The sequence below is a fragment of the Dermacentor albipictus genome, chromosome 1, assembly GCF_038994185.2.
Source record: "Dermacentor albipictus isolate Rhodes 1998 colony chromosome 1, USDA_Dalb.pri_finalv2, whole genome shotgun sequence".
NCBI classification, from domain to species: domain Eukaryota; kingdom Metazoa; phylum Arthropoda; class Arachnida; order Ixodida; family Ixodidae; genus Dermacentor; species Dermacentor albipictus.
The window spans coordinates 149002779-149028795 of NC_091821.1; the positions used below are offsets into that span (position 1 = coordinate 149002779).

Genomic DNA, 26017 nt, shown 5'->3' on the forward strand with positions numbered 1-26017 from the left:
ACTTGTACACTCCTTTCACAGCTTTTCAGTCATTGCCAGCAACTGCTGTCTGTGATCCAGCAAGGAGTCCGGTATGGCTCGAATTCCAAGGAGGCTCACTTGGCACAGAATGTGGTGCGCTCTGTGGCTGGTTCACTCCAGTCACTCAGCACTAGCTTCCGTTCTTCTCAGACAACATACTGCAAGAGTGAGTCTTATGCCCCTTTCTCAATGTACTGTTTTTAATGTGTTAGCCCCCGGAAAGTGTGCAGTACCCTAAGAATGCTTTGTATCTATCTGTTTGTATCTATGTTTGTATCTAACCGCTTTTCCACCTACCTGGGTCACTTAGTAGTTTGTGGTCGAATGAGTACCCCACAAGCTGCTGTGCTGAGGTAACGGGGTTCGAAAGCAACCATCGGACCAACATGGGTCAATGAGTATGTGGCAATGTGTACATACGTGCCGCTCTTCTACGAACCTCTTTCACGCCGGCACGAATCCCTGTAAATGTGGGACTGGGTAGCTACCGCTGTTCAAAGAAATCCTTTGACGCTGACTTGGAGCACTGGGTATGTGCCACTCAGTCTGTGCTGTTCTCCAATAAATCTCGTATTGCCAACTTGAGTCACTGGGTATGTGCTAGTAGGTGTGTGCCGCTCTTCAATGAATGTCTTTGACTTGCCAATTTGGGTACCTAGGTATGTGCCACTGGAAATATGTTACTCTACAATGACGAAAAATATCCCTTAAATTTCTTCGATGTTGAGCAGAATCAAACCAACCTCACAAGGGTTTCTCAAGGACAGCAACCCAATGCAGTAGCAGGCCGTGCCACAACTGTACTGGGTATGTGCCGCTTTTTAATTAATGCCTTTCACGCCAATGCTCTAGTGACCAGTGCCATGAACTCGCTGGGTATGTGCTGTTCTTCAATGAATCTCTCGCCAACTTGCATCACAGAATATGTCCCACTGAGTGTGTGGCAAGCGAGGGAACAATTCTCCGCGTTCACAGGCACCGGCGTGCCACGCTTCTCATCTCAGAGGTCACTCATGGACTTATCGTCAGTGCCACTAGATGGTGCAGCATGTCCAAAAAGAAATACGAGAGAGGAGCCTAGTTGACGCATGACTAATTTCTCAGTGTTCGCAGGCACCAGTGGGCCATGCATTTCGGAGGCCGTGCGCAAGCTTCACGGTGGCTGCACTAGGTTGTGCTCAGTGTTCTTAGGGAAGCATGAAATAGGAGTCTCACCGCAGTACGCACCTCATACATAACTTGTTTCAACGGTGGCATTACATTGTGTTGCGATATTGATGCAATGCTAATGCACTACTATGGACAGTCATCGTGAGATGGGTTGTGCTGCAATATTTCAAACTTTGGAGCTTTCTGGACCTGTGAGTTGTCACAGTACCTTTATTGATGCCAAGTTGTCTGTGTAAAACGCTTAGCATAAGTCTGGAATCAGCCCTAAAAACATGGCAGCCATTAGGTTTTTCCTGGGTAATAAGTAAATTCAGGCAAGTACCCTGGTGTTTGTTCATAATCATCATGAGTTGCCGAATTGACTTTGTGAATGAGTTCTTATATCAAGAGTTGCTTTATAAAAAACTGTAGAAGTCACAAACAACAGCTGATGACATCTTTTCAGGCTTGTTTAGAGATTTATTAGTTCAAATGTGATGGAACCTTCTGGGAGTTTTTTCGTTTTTTTTTTCGTAGGGTCATTGCAACAGTGTGTGGAACTTTCAGTGACCAAGCGCAATGGTACCTTCCTGACTTGTACCTAAGCATATGTGGAGGTCACGGAGGAAGAATATGTAGGAGTTGAAACTCCCGTCAGCAAGGGCGCGCACAGGCGACCAGATAAAGTCAGAAAAATAGCATACACCGACGGGGGCGCATGCAATGGCGGCGCCATGCGGCATGTCATGCAAGCCGTAGCGGAAAAAAATAACAGACGCCCGGGCGGACAGCTCGGGTGCACTCTCTTCGGCGGCACCTACGTCTTCCGCTCAAACCAGACGACAAGCAGACGACATGGATGTTCGCTTCAGCGGGCACGCTGTAACGTTGTCTTTGTGCGCCCTTACAAGTTAATCGCCAACAGTTCTTGTCGGTGTCTGTTAGAGGACCGTAATACTAACAGCGCTGCTACGCGTAAATTCCCTTCTTCGGAATTTGCTAGCGTAAGATGGGACACAAGTGTCTCGTTGAAAACTGCAAAACCGAGTACAACTCTTGGAGGGAAAAGGTGAGCATAATCAAAGTTCCGAATGACCTCGAAAGTCTGCAACCAAGGGCTGCGGCGATTCCTTGGGTCGGCCGCCAACTCACATGGAGAGATTATGTCTGCGAGAAGCACTTCACGAGCAACATGATGAGACGGGATAAATACTATGGCGAGTTTAGAGGCGAGGTAATCCTGAACCACCCGAAAAAAAACCTGGACTGCGTCCAGAGGCTGTTCCTTGCATCTTTCTTCCGTCTCCAGCATCTTTGACATCCCCAAAAAAGAAGCGGACTCACCGGGAAGTGTCATGAATTATCGGTCATGCTACCGTTAAAAGATCAAGAATGAGCGTATACGACAAGCCAGGAACATCAACGGCGGTGAACGTCAGCGATGTTCACACAGTGTGTGAGGCCCATGAGTTTGATGAAAATCAGCCTGGTAATATGCTCAAAGAAATCGAACGCATGTTTGTCTTCGACGAATGCCAGCAGCGCTTAGAGCCATCCAGTCAAAGTCATCGCGTGGGTGAAACAACAGGGCCGCGTACAACCGCAAGCTACAGGTTACCTAATCATAGTGGTCAGCGAAAAGGCTGCGTTTTATTTTTTGCTGTGCTCAAATGGTTGAGGCGTAGCACCTATCACTGTCCAGGCTGCCAGTGCTGAAGAGGCACGCGGGGGCAGAACGCACGCAATATGCATGACCGGTTGCCTTGACGACTGCAGTGGCGGTAATTTCTTTCTTGGCCGCCAGGTACCACCAGCGTGATAGTGGCGCGCGGGCTTGTGACCTTTTCTGGTCGCCGCAAGCAGCGGAGTTTCCACTCCTAAATGTTTCTTGCTCCATGGTGGAGGTGTTCTGTAAGAACAAAGTGGAAACCATCATCATCATCATTGCGCTATTTCATGTCCATTGCCAGGATGAAGGCTTCTCCCAGCTTACTCCATCTTATGCCAATAAATTTCCTAATTTGCATCACACCACTTAACTGTCTGTTGTAATCACCCACTTAGTTACAAATACATATTTACTTGCATAATAAACCCACTTTTTCTCCCAAAATATTTTTGCAAACTTTGGGGGTGCGTTCATTATGCGAGTTCAAATTCTGATGTTCTTTTTTTTTTTTTTCCACGACCATCTCCAAAATGTAGGAGACACGTGGTATTATTTGGCATCCTATATGCCGGAACAGCAGCCGTATCTGAGGCATTTTGCGAGGCCGGATTAATATTACAACCACGATCACATGCCAGGCATCTGATCCGGCGCTACGACACGACAATAGGGTTGGTAGTATCGATGAATGATTAATCAATTAATTGTTTAAATGTATGCCACAAAACTATTATTATTCATTGAGGTCCGCCTTTCATTTAATCAGCTTAATTGATTAGACCTGTTCGATTAATCGTTTTCGAGAGTTTGGCAGGAGTGGCACAGAAATTTGAAATCACACTAGTGTGGCGGAGCATGAGCAATGACTGTGCGGCTGTGGCAGAGTGACTGTTGACTGTTTTTCTTAGTGATGCCCAGCTGAGCGCTTCCCCTCTCTTCCCCCACGCCACCCGAAGCCAAAAGCTTTAAATGCCCTCCCAATTAAAGGCATACTACAGCTGCCCAGTCGATCGTCGTGCCACTCCCAGTCCACTAAAAAACGTTTCACAGCATGCGTGCCAGTTTAGAGCATGTATTTGACATAGTGATGGAGTTCATGTTGATTCCAGCGAATGTATAGCTTCCCAGCATATATTCTCGCATGCTGATTGTGTGGCCATTCATAGAAGATGTCGTTTCCCCCAAACATCCCAGCCAATTGACATTCCTCCACTCGGCAGAAAAGAGTACGTTGTTTAAAAATCCTAGATCAGTAATTTTATTTTGCCTTGTGCATATTGCAATTTCTTCCATATTTCAGTTAGACTTCATCTTTCACTTTTGACATTTTTATTATTTCTTATTTAACTGTACTATACACGGATTCATTAGTGCCATGTCTCTTATTTAATTCTACACTGTTTATCTTTTCAAAAGCCACAGTCCCCAAATATATTTAGTTTTTAACAAGTTGAAGATTATACTTTATGAAACGCTTATATCCTTGTGTTTCACACTTGCGTCCACCTCTCAAACATTAAAATACGGTCCTACAAAAGTAGATAACTATGTTTCAACCTTTTTAAGAGTGCCTGGCAAAAATTTTGATCAATCAATTAATTGATGAAATACCCTGTATCGAAAGCAAATAATCAATTAAAGGCTAGAGTGATGAATGCCTAATCGTTCATGGAATAAAAAAGTAATTGACCATCCCTGCACGAAAAAAACACCTCAGATGCCGTTCTTGCACATCGGGTGCCATATAGGACGCTGAATCATGCCATGTCACCTGCTTTTGTCATGCACTGGGCATCGGATCCGGTGCTACGGCACAGCAAAATGCATCGGACACCAAATCATGCCGTGCACCTTCGACTTCATGGCAGCAAGTTCATGGTGCGATCATTATGTGAGGAAAAGCAAAAACACACTTTTTAATTGGGAATGAGGGAGGTGCGTTTATCATGCTAGTGTGTTCATTATGCAAGTAAATACGGTGTAGATCAGTCGTTCTCAAATATAGGTCCGTAGACCCCGGGGTTCTGTGAAGCACATTTTTTTTGGGGGGGGGGGGTCTGTGAAACCCACGCCTGCAATAAAAAAAAAAGGAGGACGAAAGAGAAAAATTTTAAAAATATTTTTTTTTTTTCATATTCAATTCAAAAAATAGATCTGAAGTGTTCGAGTATTTGGTTAGATATTCAAATCAAATCGAATATATTGCTTTCTGTACGGGTGTAAACACCATTCTTAGCATTTGTTTCTATGTAATCTAAAAATACCGGGGTGATATTGTGCTGAATTTTCTGACAATTTTGAGCTGCTGGCGAAATTTCACCTGTAAAGCACACTTTGCCATTAAATGTTTAAATTGTGCATGAAAGTCAGCCTCTGAGTAGCAAAGGGCATGGGTATGCGGAAAGCGAGGGTGCACATTCTTTTTTCTTTTTAGCGCCGCCCCCAGTATTGAGCTTATTGCTTAACAGCAAGTGTGATGAATGACGACTGGCACAGAGTCAAATGCCTGCGAGTTTACGGGCATTTGATGCGGTACAATAAGGCGCAGTTTGGCGAGGACAGCTAATGGGAATTACTCAATTTTCCAAGTTAACATGAGCCAAATGCACAATGTTTTAGTAATTGCAATGTTCTAATATATCATATCAAATTAAACTAACTTGCTAATAAATGCATGTGCATATCATTATTTGATATTCGATTCAATATTCAAAGCTTAAGTAATCGTATTTGAAAATTTTGATATTTGCACACCCCTAAAAAAAGAAAATTGCGCATTTTTTGGAGGCCAGTTTAGCCTTGAATCATTCGCAGTTCCAGGACCTGCTCCCAGAACTGCGACACCCTTCCGCACAAGATAATAAAAAAATAAAAGAGGTCACGATGTTTGTTGACAAGCTTGTTAGCCAAAAAGAAAACAAACCTTCAAGTCAGAACAGCAAACCTTCAAAATTCAAGTCAGAACAGTGAAGTCAGGTTTTGGTAGGGAGTATGCTAGTGTTTTCATTACGACTTCAGCATGCAATGCACTATTCTTTGTGGAGGAAAATGAATTGTATCCTTAATAATATTCATCGATGAAATGCTTCCATCTTTTGTGTTTAATTTTAAATTTGCACTTTCACATTTCATTTGTCCATAATATCTTACATTTTGCAGCAAGGATGATGACATTTTGCATAGTACAGTAGTCTGGAATGCAGTACAGCAACAACACCTGGCATCAAATTTTATTCAACCATGATGGTGCTACCTGAGTCGTGTTCAAAGCACTCTCTGCAGCATACCAGTACACGGCCTAGAACACTATCACGTAGTAGAAGCAGCGACTTCTCTGTGCCAATGTTTAAGAGAAAACAAAAAAAATTATGCACTTCTTTTTTTTTTTTTTTAGAAAATGCTAAGAGTAGCAGCATTGTAATTTCCAGTAATTCTAATTTTGATTTGCTTTTTATCTCTCTTCTACAGGGCTTCAATCAAGAGAGGAGCACTCGAACAAATTTTTCGATGTTCCATTTTATATGGAAGAGACGCAGCTTTCTCCAGAAAGATTTGGAGGAGATGTATGTACATGTTGTATGTGCAGCTAGCAGCTGTGCAGTTGGGCTTATTACAAATACTGGATGTGCCTGTGCTGCTGGGTTGGAATATCATGACACATCCCTTAGCACTTAAAATTTTCCAGGCATGTGTTCAGCTAGTTTAGCTCTTTCCCTACCATGGGGGAAATAGGTGTTTTTTGTAGGTTATGCCATATCTTTTTTTTTTTCTGAAGGAACTACTGCACTGAATATTTTATGTAATACATAAACAAAAAGCAGAATGAGTGCACTTTACACCCATAAAAGTTTTATTAATGAGATGTATCTCATAAAAAAGATGTAAATTGCCAGAATCAAGATTGTGGGATAAGATTGAACAATGTATCTAGAGACACGCTTGTATCTACTAAGAAAAATATGTAAAAAAAATTATGGTATATACAAAATCTATTGCCGTCTAATAGGCATTACCTCCAAAAAAAGAACAATTTTTCATTGAACAGGTATTTCACTACAAAAATTTAACTGCAAGCACTACAATTGCGCATGCCAGGCTGCGGCCGCCAATCTTCCGGGCTGGTTTGCATCGTCATCACTCTCAGCATCTAAGTCCGACAAAAAGACAGCATCCTTAGATGAGCTGCTGCTCAATCCACGGATAAAATGAGCCGCAGACGCAGCAGTATCATGAGATCTGCAATCTTTCGAAGTGCGCGTGTTGCTCCCAGAGGTAGCCATTTTTGCTTCCTGCTTTGACGATCATAAAACTTCGGAGTGTGTTAAAAAATCACTGCCTCTTGGGAAAAAATTGCGCTGCTTAGGAAACAAAAGTATAGTTCTCCTCCTTCGTGTCCTATAGCGCAGTATGCCTGAATGGCGCGGAAGGTCTCAAAAGCGGCACCTCAAACCATAATTAGCGGGCTAACCATACACAATGGACGCACTACAGAAAGAGTTAAATGCCTCACTCACCGATAGTATCGCAACCTTGATGCGTCTTTGCGCATGGTAGAGAAACTTTACAACTTATGCGTGGTTGGCTGCTCATTTGGCAGTGCAGTACCACAAGTGAGCTTGATTTTTAGCACATGTGCAGTGCTCAATGACCTTGTTTCATCTATTAATTTAAAACTTGACATTCATCATTGGAAACTATTATAACACTCCATAAGGCTTTTTGGAAACAATCTATAGTGTATGGATTAAATTGAGTTCTGTTATGGGGCTTCAGGAGGTATTTGGAATCCTTTAAAGAATGAGCATTAGTTTAGTATGGGCCTCTCACATGCTCAACATCAAAAATTTGTAAATCTACAAGTTTTAGTCAGACTTCAAACTTTATGGTTGATGGCATTTTTTTTTTTACATGGATCGTTGCATAAAATGTAAGGGTAAAGTAAGTTTTGCATCCCCAGGAAGAAGCTGGCATCGGGAATAGTATGCTGCTGTTGCAGAGGACTTGAGGGGGACCTAGGGTTATCTTATGTAACTTGTAATTGGGGATGAATCGTGTGCCTGTGGGTATGGAGCAGGATCCAGTCTTCCGAGTGAAAATTGCATCACTTTCCATGAGCTAAGTGTGGAAACTGCAATAATCTCAATGTAGCAGTTGCTGTTTTTATCGTAACCTGCCATGGTGGTTTGGTGGTTATGACACACTGCTGTTGAGCATGATGCTGTAGGTACAATATGGCCACAGCAGCTGCATTTCAATCATGGAAATTTGCAAAAATGCCTCTCCGCTGGAATTTCTGTGCACCCTATCGCCAGACACTCAATATCAATCTGTAATTCTCTGCTGCAGCATCTTTCATAGCTTGTGTGTGGCTTTGTAAGATCAAGACGAATCCGTCCAACTATGGCAAATCAATTTGGTGAAAGCCCACAAGGTGGAGGAAGGTTCATGAAAGAGTGTCATCCTCCCAACTGTAGCACGAAGCTATAAAGTAAACCCATGCAGGTTTCTCTGCTTTTAATTGTAAACCATAAGTATGTTCCTCAAGGCTAAGCATGAGTAACAACTGCTGTATCAGACTAAAGCTCCAGCTGATGAGCGCTGCAGTGACTGGTAGCATTTTTAATTCAGACAGTTTGCCAGTTGATTTCTTATAAGTCCTGGCAAAAAAAAAGTCTCCATTAAAGCTCAGAACAACCTCTAGTTTTTCTTAGTGTTAGTAGTACCCCTGAAAGAAATAAAATTTTAGTTGACGGGTGCGATCAACAAAAGTTTGCATGCAGCTGCTGAAAATTCAGAAAAGGTGAAGTAGATCCAGAGACATGCAGCGAGTTTGTAAGTTAATATGTTCAACTGCTGCAGCATCTTCTTTCCTTTTTTTCTTTTTTTTTTCACACTGCAGCATCAGCTCCAGATGGAAGACCAACTTTTCCTGGAAGACAACACAGAAATGGTGCATATGCGAGAGCGAGAGATCAACAACATCTTGCGGTCCATCACAGAACTGAACACCATATTCAAAGACATTGCCAACATGGTGGCTGAGCAGGTGTGTCTGTGTATTTATTGATACAAGATATTTATGGACTGAATAATACATGGTCTTTTGTGTAAAACCTCTGGTTAGTGTTAATTTCCTAGCTCTTTTTCCTCTTTTTACGGAAATATTACATAAACACTAACAGGCTCTTCCAGCACTAGATTTGCTTAAATGTAAGAAATTTGAGTGCTGCGCTCTATTGGTTACTTTTCCCCAAGGTAAAAAACCTTTCCAAAGGTAATCCCAGAAATATTAAAGTTACACTTACTGCTCAGTATGGAGAAGTATGTGTTGCTGAAAAATTTTGTAACTGATGCTTTTATGCACCTTAGATGTATGGAGTATCACACCACCAGAATTTGAAGGGCCATAAATTCTTACATTTTGTCCTTTCTTTTTAAACCGATAAAGATGTTTACACCTTATAAATCTCTCAACCATCTGCTCCTTCTAATTTTACACTGTCAGGCATTTCATGGGCGGGGAGGGCGAAATGGTACGTCATGATGCCAGCAATGGCGGAAAATGTGGCCTACACCACCGCAGTTGATACAGAGTGGGTGCCGGTCCTGCAGTCCACCATAAGTCCGTTTTCTGAAACTGCGGACGTTTCAGAGGCTCTTCCTGGGATGACCAAGATGCAGCAGTCAATAGCTGGCAGTACGGCAGTATCGACATAACAGGTGGTCAACGTCAGACCACAGCAGTGTAGTTCATGGAACGTGGCTCAGGACTAAGGCTTGGAGATAAAAACGCTTGCCTGATTTCGTCATGTATGACTTCACCGACAGACGCCACTGGCGGTTCCACTGTCGGAGTCTCGAACTTTTGAATTTTTTCACGAACAATCTCCCTAATCAGATCGTGTAGAGAGCCCCGAGTGTCAACAGTTATGGCGGTGGCATTGACCTCATTGCTGCTGGACAAGCGATCATACTGTCTGCATCGTTGATGAAGTGCTCACTCAATAGCAGTAGCTTCCTTGATAAAATCAGCCTGGTACTTGGTGGATTGCACACCAGTCCAGTGAACAACTGCTCCTTCACGCCGCACATGAGGTAGCGTAACTTCTTATTGGTCATGTTTAGGTCGGCTCTACAACACAGATGGGCCATGACCTCGACGAACATTGCGATGGTTTCGTTGGGTTTCTAAACCCGTAACTCAATTAGCTGCTGGGCACGGTCCCGTCGGTCAACAGTCACCAAGGTGTCAAGGAGCTGCTGGCGGAAGTCACTCCAGGTTGATAGACTGCCTTCTCGGTTTTCATATGTGGAAATCGGTTTGCACAAGGCTAACTCTACGAGCGACGATCAGGAAAGGGCCCGGCGCTCCTCCACTCTGCAACCCCCAAAGGCCCTTTGGTAGGGTTTTTCGACTCTCTGACATGGCGCAGAGAAGGCTACAGAATCAGATTGCCAATAAATGCGGGTTTATTCACCGAAGATGCAGCACAGTGCAACAGTCACAGCGCTTATGGACAAAGGCTCACCGCAAGACCGGTTGAGTACGCGCGCGCGCTACACTAGGGCTAACCGGTAAGCGGTCCACCAAGCGCGTGAACGAGGAGTTACGGGAGCAAAGATCCCATATAGCGAACTCGTTGCGGGCCTGTGAGCATCTGCCGCGGCGATGAAGCGCTCAGCGAAACAGAGCTCGGGTGGAGGGCACCCGGCGGCTGCCACTCGGGAAGCCAATCAGGGCGTGTCCCAGTGACACTTGCTCGCTTGGTGATTCAAGCAGGCGAGAGAGAAGCACGGTTTGTGCGGGAAATTAGCTCCGGCACGCTAGCTGCGTCTGCCATGTTGCCATTACGGCGGCAGTTCTCGAAGATCGAGCCGAGCACAACGCGTGAGCTGGGGGACGAGGCGTGGGAAGGCACCTCGATCCCCACACATACCACATACGAGTGCTATCGCCAAGAGCAAAATAGACATTGGTGAGCTTTTGTTTAGAATTCCACTCATTGATCTTGGCAACGTGCTGAAATTGGTCAAGACAGTCTTCAACGTCTTCAAAGGGGCCACCGTGAAAGCGATTTAGAATCCATGGTTGAAGAAGGGTTACCTGTGGTGGGCTGGACGAATGGACACTTTCGGGATCCTGTGGCAGGCTGGCGTCAGCCATGGGCAGCGATGGGTAGCGTCTGGACAAAGGTTTCTGCAGGGGGGTGAGCTCTTGAGCAAGGCCTTGCAACCGACGACTGAAACGATGCACAGGCGTTGCAGTGGGTGACAGAGTGTCCGGGCTGGATGAACGACTCCCAGGAGGGGTCCGGAGAATCGGGTTGTCATACCCCGCACCTCCACAAGTGTCATCGTGCAACGAAGATAAGAGACGAGGACACATATAACAAACACAGCTTGTCTTAGTAGTTGAGCCTACAGATGACTTCTTCGTCTTCTAATCTCCGCTAGGCCGATGCACGAGAAGCCTACTAAAGCTCCCATCATTGTCTTTGTCATCGACACATAAGAGTTGTGGCAAAATTTATCTGTAAGACTTGCAGTTGTTTGAGTGTATTATCCTAAAAAATTTATTAAGTAGATTGAGCATCCTTTAGCATTTTTATGCATATAGCAGTGAAATCAAAGTGAACAATGCAGATGTGGTGTAACCTTGAGCTATTTGCATAGCTGGGAGAGTGATCGATTGATAAATCTTTACATAGATAAGAACTGGCTCAAAGACCTACATAGGGGAGTGGGGTAAATAGAAGGAAAAGGAAGAGATCACAAATTAGTCAATCCTAGCCTCGCATGTAAAGTCCCAGAGGTACTGCACCTTTGCGTGGGCTGAACAGTCACTGTTGGGTATTGTTCAATGTTTAAAAGTCCTAATGTGCGGTTTGAGGTATTGCTGCCGGATGTCTTTGTAGTTGGGGCACTCCCAGAACATGTGTTTTGTTGTCAGTTGAACACCTGTATGGCACGTCGAGCAGATTACCGGTGTTGTGTAGAGGCAGCAGCATCATAGTCCAGCGAATCCTCGGCTTTGTTGATTTTCATGCTGGAGTTGTCCAGTTTCTCGCTGCCCAAGGTGTTATGGTGCGGGCCATTCTTGTAAAGATACCACGTGGCAAGCACATCCTCTGTCAGAGCATAGCCAGTGTGCACCTATAAACTAGCACTTGGGCACTGTTTGATAGGTTTGGTGGTAGCAGGTGGTCATTTGACAAAGTTTGCGCCGCTAGGGCACTCCTCCTCTTCTGTTTGGCCATGCTGACATGTTCGGCCAGGTCTGGGTCATTCGGCACAGGTAGGATCGGGACAGCCGGGACGGAATGGTCACTTGCCTCATTTTCGTTCACCAGCATGAACGTGGCCTCATTAGCAACATCGCCTGCATTTCCCAGTGCTCAGTCCATCTGCACTAGCAAATTATGGCCCCTATGGAGACTTCTGCCCCAGATCTTTGTCCCCAACTTTGGTTTCAACCCTTAGGGTGCCCACAAATTGCTTCAGAGCGTCCCTGCTCTCTGTATATATACATGGCACTGCTGATGAAATGAACTGTGTCATCACATCATAGCAATAAACTTAACACTGTAATTGGTATATAAGTAAACCTTCACTAACTCTGATGTCTCAAAATATTGGTTAAGCCAAAAATTTTCTGCTGGCCGCAGTGTTAAACTATGTGTTTTTCACCGCTTATCTCGAAAAGTTATTGCACCGGATTTCGAATATCTCAAAATCTCGACTTCAAAAATGCCAGGGAAAAGGGGCAACAGGGCAGCATCGGCAGCATTGCTTGTACTCTCTTTTCACCCAACGGCAGCTCACTAGCCAAGCCAGACGCTGCACTGGGCTGCGCTCCTCACTTATCTTTCCCCCTTTTCTCTATCTCCACTTGTACACACTTGCTCAGGGTCTCACTGGCACTTTGTTGTGTCTCACGCAGCAGCAGTGAGCTTGGTGTCAGGGTTCTTTCTTTTTTTCCTCTTTTAGGACACTGTCAGTGACCCGTCAATGTGGTCACAGCGTATTAATCATGACCTTAGGCAAGATAATTGACACTTTTGAGCGGGAACGATCAGCCCATGTGCTGCACCCAGAGGAAGCCAGCATTCGCATGAGCCCACAGCCTTTCGGCGAGATTGTGCTCGCCTCATGCTTGCTCGATGGTGAGGCATAAATGCCACGTTAATCATGGCATTCTGCTAAAAGTGTGACAGTTGCATTCTTCTGCAGTTCAGCTTTTATTTTTGAAGTGAAATTGTCCGGAATTCATTACTGTGCAAAAAGTAGCAGTGTCAGCTTTCTGAGTGTCCAGAATCATTTACACTCAAATGACTGGTTTCAAACACTGCATTAGGATCAATTGTCTTGACTCTGTTCCAAGCACACTGTCTTGGCACAGTGCGAGTAACGCCGCTGCTCGTAGACGCCAACGTGTAAAGGACCCATGCATGCGAAAGTGTTTGAGAATATTAGTGGCGGCATTTCAGAGAAGCTCCATGAGAACTATAGACGGCTAATGGGCTTCTATTTCCATGATTTCACTTATCACAAAACTCTGCTTATCTTGAAATTGTTACCGGTAATTAGAGCTTCAAGTTAACAGGGGTTTACTGTATACAGGGCGTCTCAGCTAACCTTAGCTAAGTTGCTAAAATAAAGAAAGTATGAAGAAAAAAAACAATGCAAGTTACGGTCATAAGACCGATGGTGATTCATCACCAGACCTGTGACAAATTAGCACTGTAGGTTTTATAATTGTATCTTGCACCATGTTTTCTTTCATTTTCTGTCAACAGCTTGGCTAATGCTAGCTGGGACTCATGGTATACTTTATGCAGTAGTGGAACTGCTTCTATATTTGCTCCTAACTGCCACATAGGCGAAAATCTTGCTACATACTGCTATAAAAACCTCATTTTGGCAATAATTGCTCCATGTCTGCTTCAAAAGCTCCTGCTGGAGGTTTGGTGGCAATGATTTGGACGACGAAACCAGAACTTGTACTTCTGCTTTGTAGCCTATGTGGGAGTGGCATATCAGTGTTTCCTTTTAGGAGTCTGCCTCTACAAGCCAAGTAGCAAGAACAAACAAAGTGGGCTGCATTGTCTCTGGTCCTACGGTCTCATAAGTGTGGCGATTCCACTAAGTCAATAACTGCTCAGCAGAGTAATGGTTGCCTGCAAGCAATAACAGCAGTGACTAGTAGCAGAGAAATAAGTAGTAAGCACTAAACTTGAACAAAACTAGACTGGTTCCAATATGTATCTGAAAAAAAAAAGGAAAAAGGCAAATGAAGAGAATCTCCAGGATGAAATCAAATCTGCAAACAAAATGCAAAGCAATGCCAAACTCCCAATTTCAAAAGGAATGACGGCAAAATGTTTCTCCGACATCCTGAAGGATGACACTGTTGCAGGAGGTGCAGGAGAGGTTCTCAGAAGCACCTGCGAGCCTAGAGATTCTACAAGAGACGTGAAACTATATAGTACTAACATTGCATATAAGACGAGGTTTCACCTTCTGTACGTAATTTGTCATTTCACTATTTCTGCTATCTTGTAAGCATTTTACAACATTGTGGATTTCATTAAACATTATACTATATTTATGTCTTCACAGCTCAATAGCTTTGGAAAATGATTCAAGAGTTGCAGAGCTTACATTATATTATTTTGTATGATTTGCTTATCCAAAATGCCCTTAGAAAAGCCAAAATGTCTGATACAAAAAGCCTTTTGGCTGCTCTAGCACTGTATGTACCGTGTAATAATGTGCTATGGACTTCAGATTGCCTTGCTCTCCTTGTGTTGCTCTTCCTTAAAAATAATTTTCTGGAATATTTTTTTGCTTTCTTTCTCATTGCATGGTGTCTTGTAAAAGTGCTCTTCCACAAATCCACTGGCCTTTGCGGGCCATCATTGTGCTTTTTGGTGTACCCCAAGCTCTCTGGGTGGAATAAAAAAAAATTTCATTGGCTGTTCCTGGCATGGTTTGTGGACAAGGGTACGAAACTGTAGAGGGATTTTGTGGTCATGATGGCCATGAAGCTACAGCTTCTGATAAAAGAACAACAACAACAACAATAATAATAATAATAATAATAATAATAATTTTATTTGTCATTTTACAAATACATTTCTTGGGTGCCTGCCAAAGCCACAAAGGGCTTGAGGGACACTGCTTGGCAGTGGCAGGCAACACAGTTCACATTAAAATATTCAAGAGCAGTCAGTCGGAAAAAGAAGTAATAATAGAAAACAAACAAAAAACATACACAAAAGAACAAAATAAAAATGTTCTTGTATATAAACATATTAAAAGATGTGGGGATGCGCGACTCTCGTGCGTCCCCTGACGTTTTTCCCGCATAGCACGTCTCCTGTACTCCCGCTTCGCCGCGTGGCCTGCGTGACGCCCGCGCGGTCGATGTGGTTGAAGCGCAGTGCGAGAGATGGCGCGAGTGTTGCGCTGCTAACGCCGCCGACAGGCGAGGTTACCTGGGCGCCGAAAGGAAGGCGCTTGCTCTCTTTGGGTTCGAGACAGCAAGCAGCACGGACGTGCCGTGCCGCGCGTGCAGCGACCCTCTTTCCCGGCGGGTCGGCGAACAGCGCGGACATTCCGCGCGCGCGGCGACCGATGCTTCTGCGAGACCGTCTCGCGTGGCCGCCTTCGAACGCGCCACGATTCGCGTGACTATACACGCGAACGACCAGGCGTTGGGATCCAGCATGGGGCGAACATATTCGCTCGCTTCCGGTCGCGGTGAGTCGGACTTCTAGATTTGTCGCGTGCCCATCGGCATGTTTTGTGGATAGCAACTCGGCTAGCAGGCATTGATCTAAGAAAGGTGCAATAAATGCCCTTGTGATTGTTTGCACTACTGTGTTGTCGTTCCTTTGTCCCAAGAGCACGGGAGGAGAACCCCACATCTCCCACAAAGTACATGTTTAGTCATTGTACTAGATATTTTTTTTTTATGTTTCACTCCAGTATGCTGCACACTGTTAGAGTAAAAAATAATTTTAAGATATTACACCAGCAAGTCATGTTCGAACTCTTTCAAATTTCTTTTGTAAATGTAGCGCAAGGACTTCTGCAGGCAAGTTATTAAACGTAGCAGGCACATAATACGGTTGAGCCCCTTCGGCATACTGCGCACGTGCACAGGGTACAATAAGAGGAGCCCTGCATCGCAGTTCACAACCAGGCATGTAGGACCTGCAAAACTGTTGTGACCACAAATACTTAAAAAGTGCAGTTTCAATAAATAGATGCTCAAAGTGTCCAGCACATGCGGGAAAAAAAACAGACGTTAGTCTTCCTGTAAGCCATGAATTACTGAAGCTAAAATTTCTTTGAGCAGACTGTCAACTTTGCTTTGCCAGTCTACAGAACAAAAATAAAAGCAACAAATACCATACTGTACCACAGAATATGCCAAAGAGTATACAATTTGTTTCCTCACTTGGAAAAGGCAAAATGCCTTTATAAAGCAAAGTAAACAAGCAATTTCCCTTAATTGCTCACAAACATAGGCGAGATGGCTGTTCCAAGACATGTCAAAATCAAACAACAAACCCAAGTACTATTTAACTGTTTTAACACACACACTATTGATGGACCATTGCAGTTCAGACAACTGGAAGAATGAAGAAACACTGAAATATTAGCAGGAACATGTTTATAAGGGTTGTGGAAACACTTAAGATGAGTTTTGTTGCTATTATGTGTAATTTGATTATTGCTACACCGTAATGTTATTAGATAACAGTCACTTTGTAAATTAGAAATTGCTTCTGAGTAACATTCATTAGTTGATATTATAAGAATGTCGTCGGCATGTTGAAATATACAGCAATGTTGCAGTCCAACACATACATCATTGAAATGCACATTAAGCAAAAGTGGCACAATTACTGAACCTTGTGGCATGCCACTATGGAGCTGAATCTTTCTGCATCTGATTGAACGTAGAGCGATGGACTGGGTACGAGTTGAAAAGTAATTGACAAGCAGAGAGAGAAAAGGTCCATGCATCCCATAGTGGTATAATTTTTCAACCAGAAATGACAGCCAGGAGCCATATTCTTGGTTCACCATTTTTTTGGATATCACTTTACCTTCACTTTGATAGGTTAGGCCAGCAGGAGTTGTTGATAAAACCAATGACATGCCCCCCATTAGCATTAATTTTCATGTTGCACAGTCCTCTAGCACATCGCAGGATGTGCATAGCTCGAGACATGTGCTGCGCTGCATGTTTTGTCATACAATAGTAGTGAAATTGGCCCCAAAAGTGATTGGTGAAGAATAAGGATTTTGCACTGCTTTGTCCGCAGCAGTGCAATGTCTTTATTTAATGTTGTACTCTTCATCGTTTCCTCTGCCGAACGAAAAGTTGGACTAGTTGGTAACTGATCATTTTCAATAAGTGATTAATCATTCTCAACAAAAGCTGTACAAACACATGTACACTAAAGAAAGAAGATAAAAACAATGCAGTTGTGTTGTGTAAATAGTGCAGTTGTGTTAGTTCGGGGCAGTTTGAGGCTGCTACTCAGCAGTGTGTCATTTCTTTGTGGTATATTGCAAGATCGATGACAATGAATATTGACCAAGTGAGTGTTAGTGCTGAAAAGTGTTCTATCAAATAGTGTGTACATAAAAGAGGCTAGGTACATTCATTCATGTGTCCTGGTCATATGTCAAGTTGAGTTAAAAACTGTTTTTGGCGAAAAAGATAATTAGGCTAGTTGGTATATTTTGTAGGCTAAGGCAAACTTAAGCGCAATAAATAACTGTGGAAGAGGAGAAACAGGCAGATAGACAGATTGTCTCTGTGTATTCTGGTTTGTAGTCTTTTATTGTGCTCAACTTCATTTGAGCTTTTGAGCTTGTTGTTCCCTGCGGATGATACAATAGGATGGGACTTGATTGCGCGCAAATGTTACTTTAATTTATTTTGCAACAACTGAGGCTATTTCTTGTACCATAATTTAGAAGCAAAAATACGGTTTCTGGTTCCCCATAATGACCATTTAGTACTTTCTTCTTGCTTAGAACACAACACAGTGCCTTCATTAAAGTGCCCATCACCAGTCCTGGCCATTTTGAACTGACAAGTGCAGTGCATACAATGTGCACTAACAAACGTGCCTGCAAAGTATTACACTGCTACGGGCCGCGAAAAGAGCTGAAATTCTAAACCTTCCGATTCCAAATGCTTTGCGCCCTTCTCCTTGCGAGCACTGTGCTCCCAGCTGGAGAGTCGACGTCAATCATGCAAGTGTGCCTACCCTACGTAGTTCGCCGTGCTGTGACGTCACTCACAGTGGCACATGACTTTGAGAATTATTCAAAGCAACAGCAGTTATTTGTTCAATCTGTTGCTTCAATAGATGAAGTAAAGTTTAGATAAATAATAAAACCTACAAACCAAATGTCCTCACGCCATTGTTTTACTTTGTACCATAGCAAGAGAGGTGTACTTCCATTTCTTTTGCTTGTTTCCATGTCGCGCAGTGCCGCATGCCGAGAACGAAACTGTGTCATTTTCTACCATGCTTGAGTGCACGATCATGCTCTGTGGTCCGCTTGCGTCTACCTCAGTGTTCGTGTAGCAGTAACTGATACTACTAGTCGGGTGTACACTTATACTCGCAAAATAGTGTGCTGTGCGAAACGAGACTAACACAACAGCTCACACGTGAGACCATCAGCAAAAGTGCTCCATGCAGCAGAAAAGCAAGTAAAGAAAGAAAGAAAGGTGGGGCCTGTGACATATGCGTCGCGCTATCCTCCAGCTCCGGTATAGGAAAACGCAGGGAAGGAATTTCGCTTATGGAGGCTAGACAGTCCAAGTAGAGAGAGCATCTATGTTGATGGTAATGCTCGCCTCCTGAAATCATGGGTTCGCAGTACTGAAATATTTCTGTCTAGGCTGTTAATGAACCAATTTGAAAGATTATTGCAGTAGAATGCTCCCAGAGGGCACATAACTTCTAGCGTATAACCAAAATTTGCTATGTGGCCTGGTGAGGGGCCCTTTAAGATAAGTGAAATCTTAACCTGGATTTTGTACATGTTGTTCTATTGAAGGATCAACGTTTGTAAACTTCTCAGATTTCCATACTATTTGTTTGCTGAAGCAACTCAAAATAAATATTTATCTGTAGTGATTGTTAAAAATATGTCAACTTTTGATAGTTCAAGCTGCTTTATTTTTTTTTGGGGGGGGGGTAATTCAACTTCCTTTATTCTTCATGCAGTGCAGTATGTCTAGGTAAAGCAACTTCCATAGCCAAGGGAACACCAAGTGTTAAGAATTGTACACGATGACATTTGACAATTAAGCATATGAAAAGCCCTAGCGTATTTGTTCAACCATTAGTAGACATATGTATACTAAAGACAGTGGCAGCTGTTACGTTCCCCCTCCCCCCCCCCACTCACTCCATCCAAAATCCAAATTTTCCCTAGCCTCCAGCAACCTCTAGTTATTTTTAGCAATTGACAAGGGTGCCATTTAGCAGTAACAACTGTCCTTGGTATATGCTTACTTAAGGTTGCATAAATATGTGAGGGGTTCCAAGGAGCATGAGGTTTTTGCAGCAATGCTTCTATTGCAACTAAAATTTCCCATAAACCCAATTATTTACAAGATCCACATAAACTAAAGGCATGTGAATGAGTTACGTAACCACAGACACAGAAACACAAGCGCACACTTGTCTGAAGAGCCAAATGTCTCAGCTCCCCCACAGGGGCGTCTGCGTCAGCAGGCGTTTGGTGTGTTGCGACACCACATACCCGAGCACACGAGGGTTGGACCCTCCCGCGTTTAACCGTGCATGGCTTAGCCGTGTCCGGGGAAAAGGGGATCCTGGGGGTTGAGCCGATGCTGGGTGTTCGGACCTTTAAGGCCCCCCGGCGGAGGCAACACACCCCTTTGGCCTCGGCTTCACGTAGACGGCACCCCCGGATTGACCCACCCGGGGGAAATCGGTAGTCGCCTTTTCCTGTCTCTCGCTCTCCCTCCAACCTTCGTCTTTCTCTTACTTTCCATCTTTCCTGTCTTCTCCTAGCTTCCGCTCACTTCCAATTTTCCAGGCAGCAAGGGTTAACCTTGTGTGAATAACCAACCTAGGTTATCTCATATTTGGTTATAGTGATAACGTACAGCTGGTGCTTACAGGACCTGTTTTTTACAGTCCCTGTAGCGTCCCCTTGTAGGGCTCCACGGTGGGTGGCTGGCATTATTGCCGAAAATTACATTATTCTATGGCTAGTTCCTTCCCTCCCCTCCCAGATCGCCCTCGGAAAAGAGGGCGCACCGAAGATGTATTTCAGTTCTTTGGACGTCAAAGACCCAACTTCCCACGATTTCATGTCATTCACTCGGAAAAGTCAGATACACAAGTACGCGCAATCTCCCCATTTCTAGTATCAAAGTCTTTAACTGAGGCCCTTGGTCCAGGTTACAAGGCAAAAAAGGATGGCAAGTGGAGATCTCCTCTTGGAGCTCCAGGATCTGAAGCAATTTGAAAAGTTATCCAGTCTCGTGTCATTTGGGGACGTTCAAGTGACAGTGACTCCGCACCGAACTATGAACACTACCCGCGGCGTTGTCTCAGATGATGATTTGCTTCACCTGACAGACGCAGAGCTCCTGGAGGGCTTTAGTGAGCAAAATGTTGTCAATGTGAGAAGAATAAAGATGAGGCGCGATGGTAAAGAGATTGCAACCAAACACCTAATACTCACCTTCAATTCAAGTGTCCTACCCGATTCAATCGAGGCCGGGTACATAAAGCTCCGTGTTAGGCCGTACGTTCCAAATCCACTGCGGTGTTTCAAATGTCAGCGCTTCGGCCACAGTTCGCAGAGCTGCCTCGGCCGCCAAACATGTGCGAAATGCAGTGCCCACGAACACACGACTGAAGCTTGTGCGAACGCACTCCACTGTGTAAACTGTGATGGGGAGCACGCCGCTTACTCGCGGTCGTGTCCTTCCTGGAAAAAAGAAAAGGAAATTGTTACAATCAAAGTCAAAGAAAACATAACTTTCAAGGAGGCACGCAGGCGGGTATCATACCTGCCCAAGAAAACCTTTGTCGATGTGGCGCGTCAGGGGGCAGCGTCACAACGGCCTCCGGCGGCTGTCCGACCCACACGCAGTGAGTCGGCAGTTACGCCATCTGCCCCCGCGGCGGTTGCAGCTAGCGCTGCTCCGTCAACCGAGGAGAGGGGACCATCGACCCCGAAGGTGGGCGCAGCCGAGGCTGCCTCAACCTCCCAGGTCCCTTCCAGCGCTGGCAACGGCCGGCGCAGCCAAATCCCCCAGGGAGCCCCATCGACCTCCGGGCTGGTGGGCGCAGGGGTCTTGCCCTCCAAGGCGGGACCCTCGCTGGTAACTTCCCGCTCGCAAGAGCATGTGTCCGGCGCCTCACAAGAGGCAATGGACACTGTGGGGTTCTCCTCCGTTACTCTTGGGACAAAGGAACGACAACACAGTAGTGCAAACAATCACAAGGGCATTTATTGCACCTTTCATAGATCAGTGCCAGCTAGCCGAGTTGCTATCCACAAAACATGCTGATGGGCGCGCGACAAATCTAGAAGTCCGACTCACCGCGACCTCGCGAGCGAATATGTTCGCCCCATGCTGGATCCCAACGCCTGGTCGTTCGCGTGTGTAGTCACGCGAATCGTGGCGCGTTCGAAGGCGGCCACGCGAGGCGGTCTCGCAGAAGCATGGGTCGGCGCGCACGCGGGAGACGTCCCCGCCGTGCGCCGACCCGCCGGGAAAGAGGGTCGCTGCACGTGCGGCACGGCACGTCCGTCCCGCTTGCTATCTCGAACCCAAGAGGGAGCGCCTTGTCTCTCCCGCACCCAAGTAACCCCGCAGCAGCGCAACACTAGCGCCATCTCTCGGACTGCGCTTCAACCACATCGACCGCGCGGACGTCACGCAGGCTACGCGGTGAAGCGGGATTACAGGAGACGCGCTATGCGGGAAAAACGTCAGGGGACGCGCGAGAGTCGCGCATCCCCACAACACTACACCCATCCCCACGGCGCGCCAAGCGCCTAAGGAGCGGCGAGGCTCCCTCGAACGCTCCAGTAAGGACAGAACTCCCGTTACAGGGCCTCGAAAGGGCTCTGTAATTTAATCTCTGTAATTTCCATAATCACTGCTTCTTTTTCTGTACATACAGCACCTATTTACTACCAACATGAATACACAGATAATTCAATGGAACGTCAGAGGTCTCCTTAGAAATCGTGATGATGTACAAGAACTCATCCACAAACACAATCTAAAAGTGCTCTGTCTACAGGAAACACACTTAAAATCTATACGCACAAACTTTCTCCAAAAGTATGTTACGTTTCGCAAAGACCGCGAGGATGCTGTGGCAGCATCTGGCGGTGTAGCCATTTGGGCCGTTTGGGCAGTAGCCAAGGGCCGTTTGGAGCTTTAAATGCTGACAGAAGTGTAGCGTGTCAGCATTTAAAGCTCCAAACGGCCCTTGAGGCCATGGCCGTTCGAGCCGTACTTTTAAATAAACTCATTACAATCTGTTCTCTGTATATACCACCACATTATCACCTTCACAGACGCGACTTAGAGTCATTAATAGATGAGCTCCCGGGCCCCTATTTTATTCTTGGTGATTTTAATGCACACAGTACTTTGTGGGGCGATTCACGCTGTGATGCGCGAGGTCGCGTCATTGAACAGGTGCTTTTTTCCTCTGGAACATGTCTCTTGAACACGAAGGAGCGCACATATTTTAACCTGTCCAACAAGTCATACTCTGCCATAGATCTTAGCATTTTATCGCCGATTCTTTTACCCTATTTTAAATGGAATGTGCTTAACAACCCGTATGGGAGTGACCACTTCCCAATAATCCTAACTACGCCGAAACAAGATCAACTTCCCCCACAGGTCCCTCGGTGAAAGATTGACTCAGCCGATTGGGAACGGTACCGAACTCTTACTCACATGACGTGGATTGAGATGTCTGGTATAACCATAGATGATGCTGTTGCATATTTTACAGCTTTTATACTGGATGCCGCCTGTAAATGTATTACACAAACGAGCGGCATGGGTTCCAAGCGGCGTGTTCCCTGGTGGAACGATGCATGCAGGCAAGCACGGAGGAACCAGAACAAAGCGTGGGCGATATTTCGCGATTCTCCAACAGCTGAAAACCTGGAAAACTTCAAACATGTCAAATCCCAGGCAAGGAGAACGCGCCGACAAGCAAGACGAGAGAGTTGGGCGAAGTTTATATCAAGCATCAACTCGTACACAGATGAGACAAAAGTATGGAATAGAGTGAAAAGAGTTAATGGACAACAAACGTATTCCCTGCCTTTAGTAAATAGTCACGGAGAAAGCCTGGAAGATCAAGCCAACTTTCTTGGCACACACTTTGAACACATATCCAGCTCCTCACACTACACCGAAACATTCCTAAAGTACAAAACACGAATAGAGAAGCAAAAGCTAGAAAGGAAATGCGCAAAAAGTGCGCCGTACAATGAACCATTCTGCATAGCAGAACTGCAGGCAGCACTGAACTGCTGTAATACATCCGCCCCAGGTTCAGACCGCGTAATATATGAGATGTTAAAACAACTACCATCCGAAACACAGAAAACCCTCCTTTCTCTTTACAACGTTATATGGTCTTCCGGCGAGATCCCCTCTGCTTGGAAGGAGTCTATTATAATTCCAATACTGAAGCACGGAAAGGATCCTTCCTCTGTATCAAGTTACAGACCTATAGCATTAACAAGTTGCCTCTGCAAAGTATTTGAAAAAATGGTTAACTGTCGCCTACTACACTTCCTAGAATCAAACAAATTGCTGGACCCATACCAGTGCGGGTTTCGGGAGGGTCGTTCCACCACTGACCATCTCGTACGTATCGAGGCACGTATCCGTGACGCTTTTGTCCATAAGCAGTTTTTCTTATCAGTATTCTTAGATATGGAGAAAGCCTATGATACAACGTGGCGGTTTGGGATATTGAGAGACCTCTCACAGTTAGGTATACACGGAAATATGTTCAATGTTATCGAAAGTTATCTGTCGAATCGGACATTCCGTGTTCGAGTGGGCAATGTTCTGTCACAGAAATTTGTACAGGAAACTGGAGTGCCACAGGGCGGGGTGCTCAGCTGCACGCTCTTTATAGTAAAAATGAATTCTCTTCGTCTACACATACCACATAACATCTTCTATTCAACGTATGTTGACGATGTGCAGATAGGTTTTCAATCAAGTTCTCTTGCAATCTGTGAGTGACAGGTCCAGCTTGGTCTTAACAGGGTCTCCAAATGGGCTGATGAGAACGGGTTCAGACTGAACCCACAAAAAAGTACCTGTGTCATTTTCTCTAGAAAAAGAGGCCTGCACCCTGATCCTGAAATTGTGTTGCATGGTGAGCGTCTGCCCGTAAACAGGGAACACAAATTCTTGGGCATAATTTTAGACGCGAAACTAACCTTTGTACAGCACATAAAATATCTTAAAGACAAGTGCATGAAAACAATGAATATCTTAAAGGTGCTCTCACGCACAACCTGGGGCAGTGATAGAAAATGTCTCATGAACTTGTATAAAAGCCTCATACGCACACGACTAGACTATGGAGCCATAGTTTACCAGTCGGCTACTCCAACTGCTCTGAAGATGCTAGACCCTGTCCACCACTTAGGCATTCGCTTGTCCACAGGTGCCTTTAGAACAAGCCCAGTGGAAAGCCTTTACGTTGAATCGGATGAGTGATCACTTCATCTGCAGAGAACAGACTCCTCTTTCATGTATTTTCTGAGAGTGAACGCAAACAGTGAGCAGCCCGCGTTCTCCACCATAAACGATTTGTCCAGTTGTCAACTTTTTCGCAACCCGCCCACAGTGGCAAAGCCTTTCTCACTGCGTGTCAGAGACATGGCTGAAGAAACAAGGGTTCCACTGCTAGAATACCACCTTATGTCCCCTGCTATATGGCCCCCGCCATGGCAGTGGCAACCAATAGACTGTGATATATCTTTCATAACTGTTACAAAGCACACGCCTGTCGCGCATATACGAATGTATTTCCTCGAATTACAGCACAAATACTCCTCTCCTGAATTTTTTACAGACGCATCGAAGTGTAATTCTGGCGTATCTTACGCAGCGGTCGGTCCATCCTTTTCGGATGCTGGTGTTCTGCACCCTAACACAAGTATTTTCACAGTAGAGGCCTACGCGATATTGGCCGCTGTTAAACACATTAAAGAATTTAATATCCCAAAGGCAGTTATATACACAGACTCTTTGAGCGTCCTAAATGCTTTGAAAACTGTCAAGAAATATCAAAACCCTGTAATTATTTCTCTTTACTCAGCATTGCTAAAAACCTATGCGTCTAAGCAGCATATCGTCCTATGCTGGGTGCCGGGGCACCGAGAGATAGAGGGAAACGTGTTAGCTGACCAGCTAGCCACATCCGTCCACGCGAACGCTGCAGACACTTCCACGACTATCCCTGTAATGGACCTCAAGCCCTCAATAAGAAAAAAGCTAAGAGATTTCTGGCAGCACTTGTGGGATAAAGAAACAGCAAATAAATTACATGTTATCAAGCCTTATCTTGGCAACTGGCCGCCGGTATCAAAGAACCACCACACAGAAGTAACACTTTGTAGACTCAGGATAGGACACACATACAGCACACACACATACCTCTTGTCCGGTGGCAATCCGCCCATGTGTGATAAATGTGGTGAGCCACTTACCATGCTTCACATCCTGCTGCAATGCACTCAATTAGACGCTAATAGGAAAAAGCATTTTTCATTACCACATCGGCAGCTAATTCCACTCCATCCTCAAATGATTATAGGTATAGAACCTCTCTTCAAACATGAATCCCTGTTTCGATTTTTAAAAGATGTAAGTAGTTTTCATATTATAGCCCCAGGAAATCCGTAGCACAGCCTCTAACAGAGGTTTCTGCTGCGGTAGGTGCAATAAAAGAAAGCACCTGCCTCCCAGCCTTTGGGCTCAAAGGCCCCTAGGAGGCATAAGTGCTATTTACATATTCTCGCATTTTAGCTCCATGATCACTTATCACGCGTACTATATCCACAGACCACTACATGTATCACTAT

General features: G+C 44.9%; 1 protein-coding gene across 1 annotated transcript in view; it reads left to right on the forward strand.

Annotated features, from left to right (window-relative positions):
• Window positions 1-26017, forward strand: part of Syx16 (syntaxin 16) — a 51343-nt gene that overhangs the window by 16672 nt on the left and 8654 nt on the right. Inside the window, exons 6-8 of the mRNA XM_065433365.2 lie at window positions 22-187; window positions 6308-6402; window positions 8739-8885. Coding sequence (XP_065289437.1) covers window positions 22-187; window positions 6308-6402; window positions 8739-8885 — 408 coding nt within the window. The remainder of the gene's footprint in view (window positions 1-21; window positions 188-6307; window positions 6403-8738; window positions 8886-26017) is intronic.